The sequence below is a fragment of the Clupea harengus genome, chromosome 6 (genome assembly GCF_900700415.2).
Source record: "Clupea harengus chromosome 6, Ch_v2.0.2, whole genome shotgun sequence".
Classification (NCBI taxonomy): domain Eukaryota; kingdom Metazoa; phylum Chordata; class Actinopteri; order Clupeiformes; family Clupeidae; genus Clupea; species Clupea harengus.
The window spans coordinates 4,603,829-4,619,063 of record NC_045157.1 but is presented as its reverse complement, the minus strand read 5'-3'; the positions used below and the strand labels follow the sequence as shown (position 1 = coordinate 4,619,063).

Sequence of the window (15,235 nt, the reverse complement as noted above, 5' to 3'; positions counted from 1 at the left end):
TATTTCTAGTCTTAATGGGGGAAAAAACAGCATACTTTGACACATACAATTATTGATCACATACAACCTATCAGAACTAAATTCTCTGATAGTGGAGGGGTCACACTCTGTTTTCTCTGCTAAATCAAACTTCACCGAACTTGGTTCTATCAACACAAGTCTAACTAACAAAAATGTAACACTTCAATTAGTAAAAAAAATGAATCTGTTGTGAAACACAGTGGCTTTACAAATGAGAGTTCGGGAAAATTTGTATGAAGGCAATGACATTATAAGTTTGTCAGTGTTAGGGTTAGGGTTAGTTGTTGCTGTTGCTGTTGCTACACAGGCCATCAATAAGAACACATCAACACATTCAATGTTGTGATCTCTAAAAGACTGTTTTCCAATAACTGACCATCAGAAATCCATACTCAATCATCTGTTTGCTTATTCTGTGTTTGTGTAAGCCAATCAATAAATGTCCAGGAAACAGGTTTGATGTTTCCATGACTACAATGTTGTCTGTTGCATGCAGGCGTGATGGAGGCCAAGGCAAGGGCCTCCTCAGTGGAGACGTACGCTAAGGCCAAGGCCCCTCCTCAGTGGAGACGTACGCTAAGGCCAAGGCCCTCCTCAGTGGAGACGTACGCTAAGGCCAAGGGCCTCCTCAGTGGAGACGTACGCTAAGGCCAAGGCCCTCCTCAGTGGAGACGTACGCTAAGGCCAAGGCCCTCCTCAGTGGAGACGTACGCTAAGGCCAAGGCCCTCCTCAGTGGAGACGTACGCTAAGGCCAAGGGCCTCCTCAGTGGAGACGTACGCTAAGGCCAAGGTCCTCCTCAGTGGAGACGTACGCTAAGGCCAAGGCCCTCCTCTTGCCCAGCTCGGCAGTGACGTACGCTGAGGCCCCTCTGTGTGTCTAGTCCTTCACTGTGTGCACGCTGCATAGAGTGCAGGGTAACCTAATCTGTAGTGGGTGACAAAAATCTTTCATAAAGATTCCATGTGAACTTCAGTTAGGTGGTTTTCAGTGAGCTAATGTGTGGGCCACACACACACACACAAACACACACACACACACACACACACACACACACACACACATGCATCCCCCCCTTTCTCAACAACACTCTTGCTGCTAAGATCAGTCCACTGGAGCAGGAAATGTACTGTGTGGCTGGCTGCTAAATATAGCGTGGTGGGCTTCTAAAACTCTTGTCACCTGTTGCAAAGGAAGGGTGCTGCTGCACATTTTGTGGCCATGGTAACCTGCTTGGTTACGTGTAGCAAAGACACAAATGAAAAATAGCATTGACACAGACGGATGGAAAGCATGCTAATGTCTTAATGAACTAAAACTTTGAATTTCACATAGTCGTCTGTCTTAAATTAGTTTCTGAACTGCTCTAAGAATCCGTGTGAACATGGATTTCTGTAAATAAGGATAGACTTTATATTGTCTGTAAATTAGGAGTGAAATGTTCGCAAGTCAGTTAACCCATATGACACAACCAATTTCATCATATAGCTGCTTACACATAAACACACCCACCATCGACAGATCTTTATAGATATAGTTAGTACATACTCACTTGAACAAACAAAGAGACACAGAGAGAGAGAGAGGCATAGAGAAAAAAACACACAGGCGCACACAGAAAAATAGAGACAGAGACAAACACAAACACACACATGCACACACACGCGCACTCTTAGGCCAGCGCACACTTGAACAGCCACGCACACTCAGAGGAGGAAAAGGTCAAGACACGCCAGTGTCAGTTTCTGCCTTCTACGGCTCCTTCCACGCCGAGGCGAGCGGCGAGGCTGGCTGTTTGTCAGGCGGGAGGGCTCCTGCCATTTATTCTCTCCGCTTCGCCCTCCTCCACTCGGGCATCAGTTTCACTCAGTGAGCACTGAAAACCGCCGTCCGTCCGATTTAATAAATATGCGGCGGCACAGAAAATAAATAAATAAACAAAAACTGAAGGAAAGAGGCCTCAACTTGGAAACTTTTAACACATAGATTCTATAGCTTGCTGCCTGACACCAGGATTTGCAGGGATAGGGCGTATCTTCATTCTCAGTGCTTTTATCTATCTAAAAAAAAAAACCTTGGGATAAATAAAGTATCCATCTATCTATCTATCTACGTATCTATCTATCTATCTTTTGCAAAGACAAATATGTGCGTCAGTCAATCCTGAAAAATAAATCTCGGACAGGACAAACAGGACCCTGACATGCAACCAAAATTATAAACATTTTAAAATTATTTTGTTGCCGTTCCGTGGCTTCTGCTGAAAAAAAATAGTTCTTCACACAAATACAACATTAAGGTTTCAGGAGTTACATTTACATTTACACAGACTTTAAATTACAATTAATTTCAGTTACTGCAAGTGAACGGACTCCTTGCGAAATGATATGAAAACATGTGAAACAGAAGCACAAAATCTGTTTTTTTTTTTTTTTGAACTTCTTTTTATTTCCTTTTATCAAATGCAGTCATACAGTACATCACATCATTACATGAAATTAAGTGCTACGGGTACAAGTCTTAGTCTAGTGGGGTTAACAGTCCATGGATGTCTTGGGCCCAAACCATCAGGATCAAGGCTTATCAGGATTGAGTTACACATTAACATTGTCCACAAACACAATACATCACACATGACATTACATTAATAAAGTATTCTGAAAGAGAAAGGCCTGCAAAAGTCCACTGCTTAAATGGAAAAACCAAGACAAAAGAAATATATATCAGTATGTATATTCTACTTATCATATCAAATCAAAATCTGTTTTTAATGGCAGCGGTCATTATACATTTTTTTTTTTTGCTGTATTTATCAAGAGATATCAGATCTCCAAACGTTGGCATGGACCATTCAATTCAGCGGAACTTCCCGCAGCCTGCTGCCGAGCCATAGATTTAATACAAGATGTTATCACCACCCGTTCATTAAACCTGATGGATGTGGCCTGATACGCAAATAAATTATATATGTTCCTCTGAATTAGTGTTTCAATTAAGATATATTTGTTTGAAATTATAGTAGTCTTAAATGTATAATAATAATATATATTATACAGCAAGAGGAAGTCACTAAGACATCTGTCAGTGCATTACGTGTCGTAATACACGCTGTATTTCAGATGTCCTCGCCACATTAAATACACTTTGGACAGTTTTGGTCTGCGATGGGAGGGGTTGCTTCATGTGAAACACACATTTAGCTTGTATTACAGCATCTAGCTTCTCACAACCACATCCACACTCACACACTCTCGCTCACAAACACACTCACACACACACACACACACTCACTCACACACACACACACACACACACACACACACACACACACACACACACACACACACACACACACTCTCGCTCACAAACACACACACACACACTCTCGCTCACAAACACACACACACACACACTCGCTCACACACACACACACACACACTCTCGCTCACAAACACACACACACACACACACTCTCGCTCACAAACACACACACACAACTCGCTCACACACACACACATGCATACAGCTCTAGCAGAAAAGATTAGGTTGCAAAGTTAATGTATGAATGTGATTGTAACTGTGTGATTGTACTGAACTGTATAGTGGTAATAACCACACTATTTAATTTGCACCTCACCCTATCAGCGGTGGACAGCTTGTAGTGATTGTCACAGAATGGGGATCCGTGTGAATACTGTTGACTTCAATGCAGTCGCTGGCGTATCTATGACTGATGAGCATCACTTCCTAATTATTATAGGAGGCTCACATGATGCTATTTACTGAATGCTGTGGCCATCTTGATTGTCAGCTAGTCGGCCATGCCACATGATTGGCTGCATGTCGTGATGTGGAGGCTGCTGTGTTTGGGTTCATCAGTAGGCGTGATGTGAAGCGGCTGTGTTTGGGGTTTTATCAGTAGGCATGAAATGCAACATGGAGCCACTGGGCCACACTGCGATAGTATCCATGTTCAGGGGTCATTGTTTATGTATACATATATTTCCAAAAAATACTATAAATAACGATAAATAATATTGTTATTCCCAACAAATAGTGTTAGTGTTGGTGTGAGTGTTACACAACCGCATCACCCCATGCCTTAGGTCAATTCCACCACGTGATTCGGGGACAAGTGTGACCAGCTGTCACACCCTTTACCCTTTTTTTCACCCTTGAGGGAAAGAGGGACAGAGAAAACTTGCACAAAGCGTGGAGTCCTGGCAGGCCAGCAGGCCGAACCTCGTGGGCTTGGCTCGTGACCTTACAGCAGTGGTCTCCCACCTTTTTGGTCTTGTGTCCTTCTTGAGCTGGTTGCCATGCCAACAGTACCCCTCACTCATGTGTCTTAATTATGCTCCTAAATTTGTTCTCTTAAAGTCATATTCAACTTTTAGTATCAACACAACGTATTATTGAAAGAAACGAATTTGAATGATTCCCCTTAAATACAACAACATTTTGCACACGTACAAGTAAATCCATATAAAACATATTTTGGACATTTCTCGATTTTCGCCTAGTTTTTTATGCAATTTATTTATGAGATATATGACTATCCGAACAGCCAGCCTTCATTCAGAAGAGATCTCCTGTTCAAGTAGGCGATAATATTCAGAAGAGATCGCCTGTTCAAGTAGGCGATAATATTCAGAAGAGATCTCCTGTTCAAGTAGGCGATAATATTTGTACCTTGAAAGGTATGATGTCCCTTATGACTTTTAATTTGGCACTTTTTATTAAAGGATTTTATTACGGTTTCAGGAGAGGCTTTTATTACGGAGAATGTGTGACATAGGATCTGCTTCTTTGAAATAAACGATTATTGTATTATCATAACACATAAATCTTACTTTCTTTCATGAATAGCTGTATACTTCTCAAATGATTTGGTATTTGGTATAAACCCTTGGGTCAGGGTCATCAGTGGTTCTCTCTAATCAGCACTACGCAGGACGGGTCACCAGGAAGGAAGTGATAAGGGTGCAAGCGGTAAAGCAGAAAGTAGTGATGACGTGCGAGAGGTAAAGCAGTCTATAATGTGCAATGGGAGAAGTGGCCCTTGCCCCCCCCCGCCCCCCGCCCCCCCCCCCCCCCCTATTTACAGCCCCCCCTCCCAGAAAGTAGTTCCAACATCCCTAATTGTGACGGATATGAGATTTGCGAGTGGAAGCAGGCAGAACAGCAGGATCTGGACCCACACACACTTTCCAACAAAGTGCCAAACCCTTCGCCGATCTCTCTGGGTGCTCAGGGTGGATGGGTTTATCTTGTTCCCACTTCATCTGAAGCGCTTGCGTCCGCACCGCAAGATGTTGTTGTTGCTTAGCTACTGCGTAGTCCTTTTGTGTTGTGCTGGTGTTAAGAGAAACATCCACTGCTCACGCAAGCCTGCTGTTTATAAAGTTAATTTAAATGACCTCTGGGTTTCAAAAAAGATCAACCCATAAAAAAAATAGGTTACAGAGCTTTTAAAAGAAAAGATAAAGTCTGTACAGTGCTTCCACGCACAACACACAACACATCTGAAGGGACCTGAAATGAAAAAAAAACGCAGCTTAATAACCAGTTATTTCTGTGCACCATAACACAGTGACAAAATGTTCCTGCCCCCAGCCTCTCCAGAGAAATCTGAAACAAGGCTGCATATTTCACGGCGCTCCAGGATGCCGTCTTATATAAGGCCGTGTTTGATCAGCGCTCCGTCTCTGCCACTGGGCCTCCGCCGTCACTGCGCCCGACACGCTCAGACTTGTAATCTATTAGAGCCATCGCTCACAGCCACTGGGGACGACACGCTGGCAGCTCCAAGACAGTAGAAGATACTGTACGATATCATTCCAGTTAATGCGTAATCATATCATAATCTCCAGTCATGTCAGCTTTCGACAGTAATTCCCATGATGTTACCGGGTACAGACAGGCACATTATGATGCATGCATCTCTCTCTAACAAATCTAGACATTTTCTATATCAGGCTGATGGGATACTGGCTGGCAGTTTAATTGAATGTTCCCCTCATATCAGAGATATTAACCTTCATTCTTAATTAAATGTCATCTGTTCACTTCTACTTCCTACTGTGAATGATATGAATGTATGCGGTGCGCAGACCTGACTTGACTTTCAGCTGTTGGGCTGTTGTGTTCTCCCTATTCATGAGATTCGTGATCAAAGGTCAAAGACAATCCAATAAGGCTGCCCTTCACTGCACACTACTCAATTCATTCAGTGTGAGGCTCAATAAACTCTATGGTGGTTGGAGCTATGCATTCAGTGTGACGCTCAATAAATGATATTGTGGTTGGAGCTATGCCGGCAGCTCCAAGCGTTGGTGAATTGCCAGTTGATGCGATGTGGTGAAATACTGATAGAAAGTCTATTGTGACTTACATAGGTCACAGTATCATCAGGCCACTGTGTTGTACATACTGTAGTCTACTAATTAACATACTTAACCACTATACTATAGTAACACACAGAAATATGCACACATATCCATCCACATCTCTCTCTCCATACATGTAGACATACTGTATATACTTATATTACAATTTATTTTGTAGGACAAGCGTTCCAGTTCTACCACCAGACCCAAGAAAGCAGCACAACAGCAAAACATCGCACAGGTTGGATTCAAGTTATACAACATCATTCTCCCAAATCTAAATGCAGACAAAATCATACAATACAAGATGATATGTGATAAATAATTTAACAGGCAAACATTTCTTTATTAATTGAGGCGTTGAGTGAAATAATGAAACAATTAAAACATCTGAAATATCAGACAACAAAATGTCATCCAGTGCCATTTTCATTTCAACAGGACTGACAGCCAGCTCAGCTTAAATCGAGCCACTGCATCAGAAACAGGTAGCATGCTGGCTTCAAAACCACTCAGCGCTCTCCTCTCTGCGTGAAGTGCCCTCCGCTGGCACCTGGACAGGTTCCACAGACATATGAAAGGGAACGGCATGCTGGGACATCTCAGCATGACTACCTCTTGCACAAGAGTGGTATTCATTTGTCAGGACACCCAGTGTATCACTCCTGAGTAGAGGTTATGACAACCTGCTTATCGTAAAGACATATACGTACACAGCAAGCCTAACTGTGGTCTGCTGACGTCAGACTCAGCACTGAGAGCCAGGGATTCGTGTGAATTACTTCTGAGTCAGAAGTCTTTTTCAAATGATTAGGTAGATTTGAAAGGCAGTTAATGACTTATGGTTAATGGTTATCTTTTTTTGTCAACTCTTATCATTGTGAAGTTGAATTCACCAAGCATGACTGTCATTCCCCCCCTTATCAGGGACGTGAGGGATGTGAGTCATGTTTAGGATGTTTGGACAGGGGTACGTTTTACTGATGATGAGTCGGCCGTGTTTATTTTGTTTTGTGTTGCTTGTACAGAGCGGGAGGTGTGCAGTTATGTGAGACTGAACATGGTGAGTTTCACTCTACACGTTGTTTTCTCCATCATGCCTACTCATGCCCTCTTTACCGTCATGCCCTCTTCACTATCATGCCCTCTTCACCGTCATGCCCTCTTCACCGTCATGCCCACTTCACCGTCATGCCCTCTTCACCGTCATGCCCTCTTCACCGTCATGCCCTCTTCACCGTCATGCCCTCTTCACCGTCATGCCCACTTCACCGTCATGCCCTCTTCACCGTCATGCCCTCTTCACCGTCATGCCCACTTCACTATCATGCCCTCTTCACCGTCATGCCCACTTCACCGTCATGCCCTCTTCACCGTCATGCCCACTTCACCGTCATGCCCTCTTCACCGTCATGCCCACTTCACCGTCATGCCCTCTTCACCGTCATGCCCTCTTCACCGTCATGCCCACTTCACCGTCATGCCCTCTTCACCATCATCATGCCCTCTTCATCATCATGCCCTCTTCACCATCATCATGCCCACTTCACCCGCTCTCTTCACTATCATGCCCACTTCACCCGCTCTCTTCATCATCATGCTCTCTTCACCATCATGCCCACTTCACCTTCATGCCCTCTTCACCCGCTCTCTCTCTATCATGCCCACTTCACCCGCTCTCTTCATCATCATGCTCTCTTCACCATCATGCCCACTTCATCATCATGCCCTCTTCACCCGCTCTCTCTCTATCATGCCCTCTTCACCCGCTCTCTCTTCACCCGCTCTCTCTTCACTATCATGCCCACTTCACCCGCTCTCTCTCTATCATGCCCTCTTCACCCGCTCTCTCTTCACCCGCTCTCTCTTCACTATCATGCCCACTTCACCCGCTCTCTCTCTATCATGCCCTCTTCACCCGCTCTCTCTTCACCCGCTCTCTCTTCACTATCATGCCCACTTCACCCGCTCTCTCTCTTGTCCTCCCAGCAGAACCAGAGTGGCAAAGATTACTGGCACCGTCACAGACTCAGCGATCACCATGACAACAACACAGATGAAGATGACTATGCCGTTCCGGAGGAAGACTACGACGACGGGATAGTGCACATTCAGCCAGCGAAACACTGCCCCACTAACACGGAGTATGCAGGTGAGCACAGAGCTTGGGTATTTGATGTGATGGTGTCAAGTGCTGATGGTGAATCCTTGCATTTTCATTTTCATAGCTAGTTTTGTAAATGTTATATAATTATACCACAGAATGTTGCAGAAAGTTCCATTAAATTGAAAGAGCCATCCCAGTGTTCGACGGTCTGATATTTCTTTAAAATGACCACAGCAAAAACGTAGTTACCGCTGCCCTTGGCAATGGGTTTTGTGCTTCTTTAAGATAAGTACTCCGTTCACTTCACATAACATAAATTCATTGTAACTGAAAGTCAGCAAGTAATAGGTTGCTACGCAACACCTGAAACTTCTATTTGCATGAAGAACTATTTTTTCTCAGCGGAAGCCATGAAATGGAATCAAAAAATATATTTTGGGACGTCTTCTATCGTTTTGGCAAATAGCTCACTGCGCGTCGTCCTGTCAGGATGTTTGTACTGATACTGATCGATGGACTGGCCATTACCCCTTACTTATTGCTCTTGGCCTCCAGCTGGCGAGCCACTGACATGTTGTGTCCATGCAGGTAGAACACTTTGACCCTGTAGTTACGTTGATTTGAAGGATAACCACAGTGTGTTAGGGCACACAGAGAGTCACATATGAGAAATATATATATATATATATATAAATGTATGTTTTTTGTGTGGTTTGCACGGTGTGTGTGTGTGTGTGTACTTTTCTATGTGTGTGTGCTTCTGCATCTGTTTGTGTGTGTGTTTATGTTTGTGTGTTTGTGTGGTTTGCACTTTTGTATGTGTGTGTGTGTGTGTGTGTGTGTGGTTTGTACTTTTGTATGTGTGTGTGTGTGTGTGTGTGTGTGTGTGTGTGTGTGTGTGGTGTGTGTGTGTGTGTGTGTGTGTGTGTGCGTGTGCTTCTGCATCCATTTGTATGTGTGTGTATGTTTGTGTGTTTCTGTCTGTGCTATTGTTACTGGCTGGACCTTAACTCCGTTTCACTGAAGGCAATAATTATGGTTAATTCACAATTCTATTTGTTTTTACCATAGAGGGGAATGTGTCAGATTGGCCTGAGGGGTTTGCAGCATCATTGACAGAAGTACATGAATTGTGTGTATGTGTGTGTGTGTGAGTGTGTGCGTGTGTATGTCCGTGTGTGAGTGTGTGCGTGTGTGTTTGTGTATATGTGCGTGTGTGTGTTCATGTGAATGCATGAACCAGGAGCAATGTGCATTAAACACATGTACGTGTCCTTTAGAAGGAAGATCAATTATCCTCCTCCTGTGGAACAGACTCGAGAAACAGCAGATGTAAAACAGAAAAAAGAGCAACTGCTCTCTCTAGTGGCTGATAACAAGAAGTGTCATAATTTTAAATAAAGCCAGTTGAAGCGTACTGAGAGCAAGACTGACTGTTGTGAAACGACAATATATGTTGGTGTTTTCCTTTCAGACCGGAGACCAGACCACAGACCACTCCCCTGTGTTCCAGTCAGAGGAGATGTATGTGGCTGCAATCACTACTAGTTACCTTTGGAGAGAATAAACAATGTCACACTTTTTGTATTATTTATTTTAGTTTTAACCTTCATTTACTACATGTGTATGCGAAAAGATTATATTATCTTTTTTCATTATATTCTTACATATTTTACTAATGTATGACACAAAAACATATATTTATATTCTAATTTATATGAGTTGGTTTTGAAAGAAACACATGAATCCTCTGTCATACCCAATAACCATATATCACTTCATGATTTTCTGGCAAATATTTGTCTAAGCACTTGTATTTGTACAAGCACTAACACCAGCCTATGACTGAGTATCATTTGAAATAACATCCGTTATGTTGTGTGATCTGCAGGACAAATTCAACACTCCCCCAAGGCCTCCAAAGAGGGTGATCCCAGGTGGGGTGAAAGGCTTGTTCTTAACCGACATAAGATGAAAGACTATGCTTCATATTCTCTTTTAAAAAAAAAACTTTTTGAAATGATGATAACTTTGGAAAACACAATCACCTGAAAGTGTGCTTGAGCTATTAGAAGACTGCATTCCCAGGCTCAATGTACTCTGGTCTGCCCTCCAACAGGACCCGCAGTTAACAGAGCATGCAAGCCAGGCAGAGAGGCCAAAACTAAGACAGGTAGGCTTTGAACAAGTAAAAAAAAAAGTACAAACACATTTGTAACTTCAAAGTTTCCTCTCTCCCTCTGTCACACACACATACACACACAGTCTCTCTCTCTCTTTCACACACACACACACACACACACTATCTCTTTCTCTTTCTCACTCTCACGCACAAAATACACACACACACACACACACACACTTATTGCAATTGTTTTGTTCAGATATTTGCACAGTAGTGTTTTTTCTTCAAAAACTCCAGTGATCAAAAGAGGTATATGATATGAGATGCGTCTGAAAGCTCTTTTGATATTTTCTTACAGAAGGGTTCCCTAAGAGCAGAGCTCCTGAGACCAATCAGGTAGAACGCAAAATGCATTTGTTTTCATTGGGCCTGCCCTGGACACAGAATTGTAAAATATTTAAAACGCAAAAGGTTTCAATATTGAGTTTCATTATTTGCTCTATCTGCATATTTTCTAGAATCTAAAAAGCCCACAGAGGTAAGTGCAAGTCTCTACCTGATAATAATCCTGTGGATAAATATACACATTTGTCTTGCGGTCTTTTGTTGATAGATATCATTAGTATATTTACATACATTTTGCATACATTTTATACACAAAGTATGAATGTTTCTGTAATGTTTTTATGTAAATCCACATATTTCCCAAGTTCTATTTTATGACGAAACATTCATACTTTGTGTATAAAATGTGTGTTTGTTAGATAGACATGACTCTGTTAGATAGACATAACTCTGTTTTCACTGTATGTATATCCAGACCTGCCAAGCCTGTGGCGGTGGTCCCTGGGCATGTCAGCACCGTCGTGAGGCCGAGGCTCTGTTCACCTGGGGATGAAAGCCCCGCAGACCCCCTCACATCACCCATTGAGCCAACATGGAGGGAGTGAGCATGAACCTTTCTCTTAGCTCAAACCCATCTAAAGTGCACACACACATAAATGACAGGAGATCGCATGTCAGTGATCACACCCGGAAGTGTTGAATCTCATAGATGTTATTATACACATCATATATATATTATGTTATATTAGATGTTATTATGTATATCATATACGGTATATAATGTTATATTATATGTTATTACGTATATCATATATAATGTTATATTAGTTGTTATTATGTATATTATATACTGTATATAATGTTATATTATATGTTATTACGTATATCATATATATATAATGTTATATCAGAAGTTATTATGTGTAAAAGACTCAAACTACAAGCAGAGCCAGCTGGAGGGGTTTTGAGGGACGCTGCACATTACAGTGTGTTAAGCAATGCTCTCTCTCATCTGCTCTCTCTCTCTCTCTCATCCGCTCTCTCTTACTCATCTGCTCTCTCTTACTCATCTGCTCTCTCTCTCATCTGCTCTGTTCCTCGTTTCTGTCTTTCTTCTCCATCTCCCATGCAAAGGCAGCACAAGGTAATCTCAAGAAATAAATCAGATGTCATGCTCATACAGTAGTTTTGTCAAACGTGCTATATCTTTACTTGTATCATATGTTTTAGTTTCAGGCTAACAGCAAAAGTTCAGTTTCACTTGGTGGTAAGTACTGACGTTTTACAAAATTATTTATAAAATGACTGTTAAAAGGTAGGGGTCGTGAGCCGGTTAGAGCAAGATGTAAGACTCGAAGGAGGACTCAGGAGGTTAAAGATGTTGAAAAGATGGGATTTTTATTATACCCAACTAAGGCCCATAAGACAGTAAAACAATGATAATACTAAATAAATACAATGACAAAAAAACTTTGCAAACAGACAAATAAATGGACATACGTAAGTCACATCAAAAATGCACTACAGCAAAACAGGAAGTCGACTATCCATATAAATAAAAGGACCACATTAACTAGTCCAATGTGAGAGCTCCTAAGACTTACGTCTTGTTTAAACGGCAACTCTCCCGACACAAAGGCACAGCATGTTTAAATAACCTAGACATTCACCTTCAATTGGCTCATACCAATGATTCATTTCAGGTGAGTCATCGGCAGGCACCAACACCTTGGGCTCACAACAGCCATACTTAAACACGGTCCCACATAACTGGGAAAGATTACTACTAGGTACTAAGTACCCTTGCTAAGTGAAGGCACAACCAACACGTACAATAACAGCCTAAATATTATTATAAATAACTCGGGTTAGCCAGGAGTTATGGCATTTTAAAACACACACATAAGAAAAACACTTGCACCCTGTTCATTAATGAAGGCAGCTCAATGCGGCCGTGGCGATCACTTATGTGCACCGTCACCGTGACCAGTAAAATTAACTTTTTCTCCCTGTGGGATCATTTGTTGTAGTAGTTGTTCATCACAGTTCCCACCCTCAGCTCAACTCTGGCTGCTGGTTGCTTTAAATTAACAGCCCTGGTTATTTTGTGCCACCTAGGCTCTTTAAATTAACAGCCCTGGTTATTTTGTGCCACCTAGGCTCTTTAAATGAACAGCCCTGGTTCTTTTGTGTCTTCTAGGTTCTAAAAGCAAACCGCCACTGCCAACACAAAGATTGTCCTTAGATCTTGAGTCGCAAGAGCTTTTTGATGCAAGGTATTGTAAAAGCTATTTTGGTAGTTTAAGATGTCTCTGCTTTCCTTGTCAGTTTAAAACTAGTTTAAAACTAAAGTTCATACTACAACGTCCATTCTAATGACAACTGTCCTACAGAAAAATGCATGGAAAAGAAGGCACGGCAGGTAATGTATCCATCCTCCTAAAAACATACAGTATATTTCAAAAACAAAGACATAGAAAATGTAACGTATGTGCAATAGAATTACTGGTGTTTGCTAATCTTGCTTTGTGTATGTGGGTGTGTGTGTGTGCAGAGAGGCCCTCAGTGAAGAGAAACCATGAGTGGCCTCAAGATAAAGGAGATTTAGATCACACCAACTTCTCTCCTCAAGAGAGGCCCGCTGAGGTATACAGCCACCGCGTTTCACAATCAAAATGTATTTCTGGTGACAAAAAACAAGCAGGATGAATTCATTGTTAAAACAAATACATATTGCTTACTAACTTCCTAACAAAACAAATGTGTTTAGATTTACATTTTTTTTTTTTTACGGCTAAACGTGTTTGTTTCTGAAGAATTGTCTGATACCTGATATGTGGTTATGAGAAGGAAAAAAATGTTTGTTGCGTCTCTCTGTTTAGATGTCAGACTGGTATGTGGGTGCCTTTTCCCGAGTGGAGGCTGAACATGCTCTTCATCTGGTGAACAGGGTACACTCCACATCATCCCCTAGCAACCAGCTCAGAGACTGATGTCTGCGGACACCAGTCTACACCAGGGCTTCTGAGTCCTGCAGCACTGACAATATGTCAACCCACTCTGCTATCATCTGCTCTATAGTGGTCGAATTAAATACCTGTGTGATGACAGCTAATGAAGAGAATATTAATTACACTAAGTTCAGCTAATCGAGAGTGGCGCCGCTAAGCTCAGGTGCGCATACAGAAGGGGGGTGTAGTAAAACAAAGAGCTAGGGTGCCTGAGGGGTATTCCAAGGTCGTGGTTTAGTGCCTAACCCAGATAAGTTAACTCCGAGTAAGTATTAAAAACCCTCCTAAAAGAAGAGCCTCGTGGCTTCGTTTAGCTAGGAGAATGAAGCCACAGGGTTCATATTCGGGTTAGTCACTAAACCACATACTTGGAATACCCCCCCCAGGGAACAAGATTGAGAACCTCTGGTTTATCTTGACTGGTCTGAGTCTAGGCAATGGACAAAGGTTTGAGCTGATTTAGGATCATGTCAAGCAGTCTTTGAACGTCGTCAGTGTTTGTGCTCTTTCTCGGCAGGGAGGAGCCTTCCTGGTCAGGGACTGCTCCAAGTGCACCCCCCTGGAGCCCCTGGTCCTGGCGGTGTTTTATGAGAACCGAGTGTTTAACATTCAGATCCGATACAGTCAGAGGACCAGCCAGTACACTCTGGGCACAGGACTGAGGACCAATGACGTAAGTGGGCTGAAGTTGTCGACCGAGTCAGGTGGTTTTATTAAGTGTCTCATGACATCCATGATATCATGTTCCATTTGTATTAAAAAAAGATTTGAATAGAATTTTATTTTTGCATCCTAAAAAATGTATTTATATGCTAAACATTGTGCCTCGTGTCTAGCGCCCTTACGTTTTAGATATGAATTGGTTGTTCATGTATTGCCCATCCAATCAAATCTCTCCATTCTCTTTTGCTTTCAGGAATTCAATTCTGTAGCTGACATCATCAAATTCCATTCTATTTTTCCGATCGCCCTGATCGATGGGAGACACCCAAACGAGGACCACCAGAAAAGATCCTGTGTCCTCATGTACCCCATCACCAGAGAAAACATGCTTCAGCTGCTGAGCATCTAAACCGAGGACGATGCCAACCTCTATAGGCATTTAAATGAACACTTACTGCCAAAAGACATAATTACCAAAAAAACTTAATTACTAGATTGTGATATTTTCAACTTAATTAAAGATGTAAAACACCTTTGTTAAGCATTTGTTGGCTCCGTTTTTCTGCAAAGAATAG

The 15,235-nt window shown here is 42.2% G+C and overlaps 1 protein-coding gene across 6 annotated transcripts in view; it reads left to right on the top strand.

The window, feature by feature from the left end:
• Nucleotides 1–15,183, top strand: part of LOC116220742 (cytokine-dependent hematopoietic cell linker) — a 21,895-nt gene extending 6,712 nt beyond the window's left edge. For 4 of the 6 annotated variants that reach the window (XM_042707995.1, XM_042707998.1, XM_042707999.1 and 1 more), the window contains 18 exons: nt 6,588–6,650; nt 6,851–6,897; nt 7,438–7,472; nt 8,399–8,561; nt 9,991–10,040; nt 10,408–10,453; nt 10,636–10,689; nt 11,000–11,037; nt 11,160–11,179; nt 11,462–11,587; nt 12,121–12,130; nt 12,217–12,253; nt 13,187–13,262; nt 13,380–13,408; nt 13,541–13,632; nt 13,869–13,937; nt 14,515–14,670; nt 14,914–15,183. In XM_042707995.1, coding sequence (XP_042563929.1) covers nt 6,588–6,650; nt 6,851–6,897; nt 7,438–7,472; nt 8,399–8,561; nt 9,991–10,040; nt 10,408–10,453; nt 10,636–10,689; nt 11,000–11,037; nt 11,160–11,179; nt 11,462–11,587; nt 12,121–12,130; nt 12,217–12,253; nt 13,187–13,262; nt 13,380–13,408; nt 13,541–13,632; nt 13,869–13,937; nt 14,515–14,670; nt 14,914–15,069 — 1,267 coding nt within the window. In that variant the 3' untranslated portion in view covers nt 15,070–15,183. The remainder of the gene's footprint in view (nt 1–6,587; nt 6,651–6,850; nt 6,898–7,437; nt 7,473–8,398; nt 8,562–9,990; nt 10,041–10,407; nt 10,454–10,635; nt 10,690–10,999; nt 11,038–11,159; nt 11,180–11,461; nt 11,588–12,120; nt 12,131–12,216; nt 12,254–13,186; nt 13,263–13,379; nt 13,409–13,540; nt 13,633–13,868; nt 13,938–14,514; nt 14,671–14,913) is intronic. The other 2 variants (XM_042707996.1, XM_042707997.1) reach the window with 2 other exon arrangements.
• The last annotated feature ends 52 nt before the right edge of the window (nt 15,184–15,235 follow it).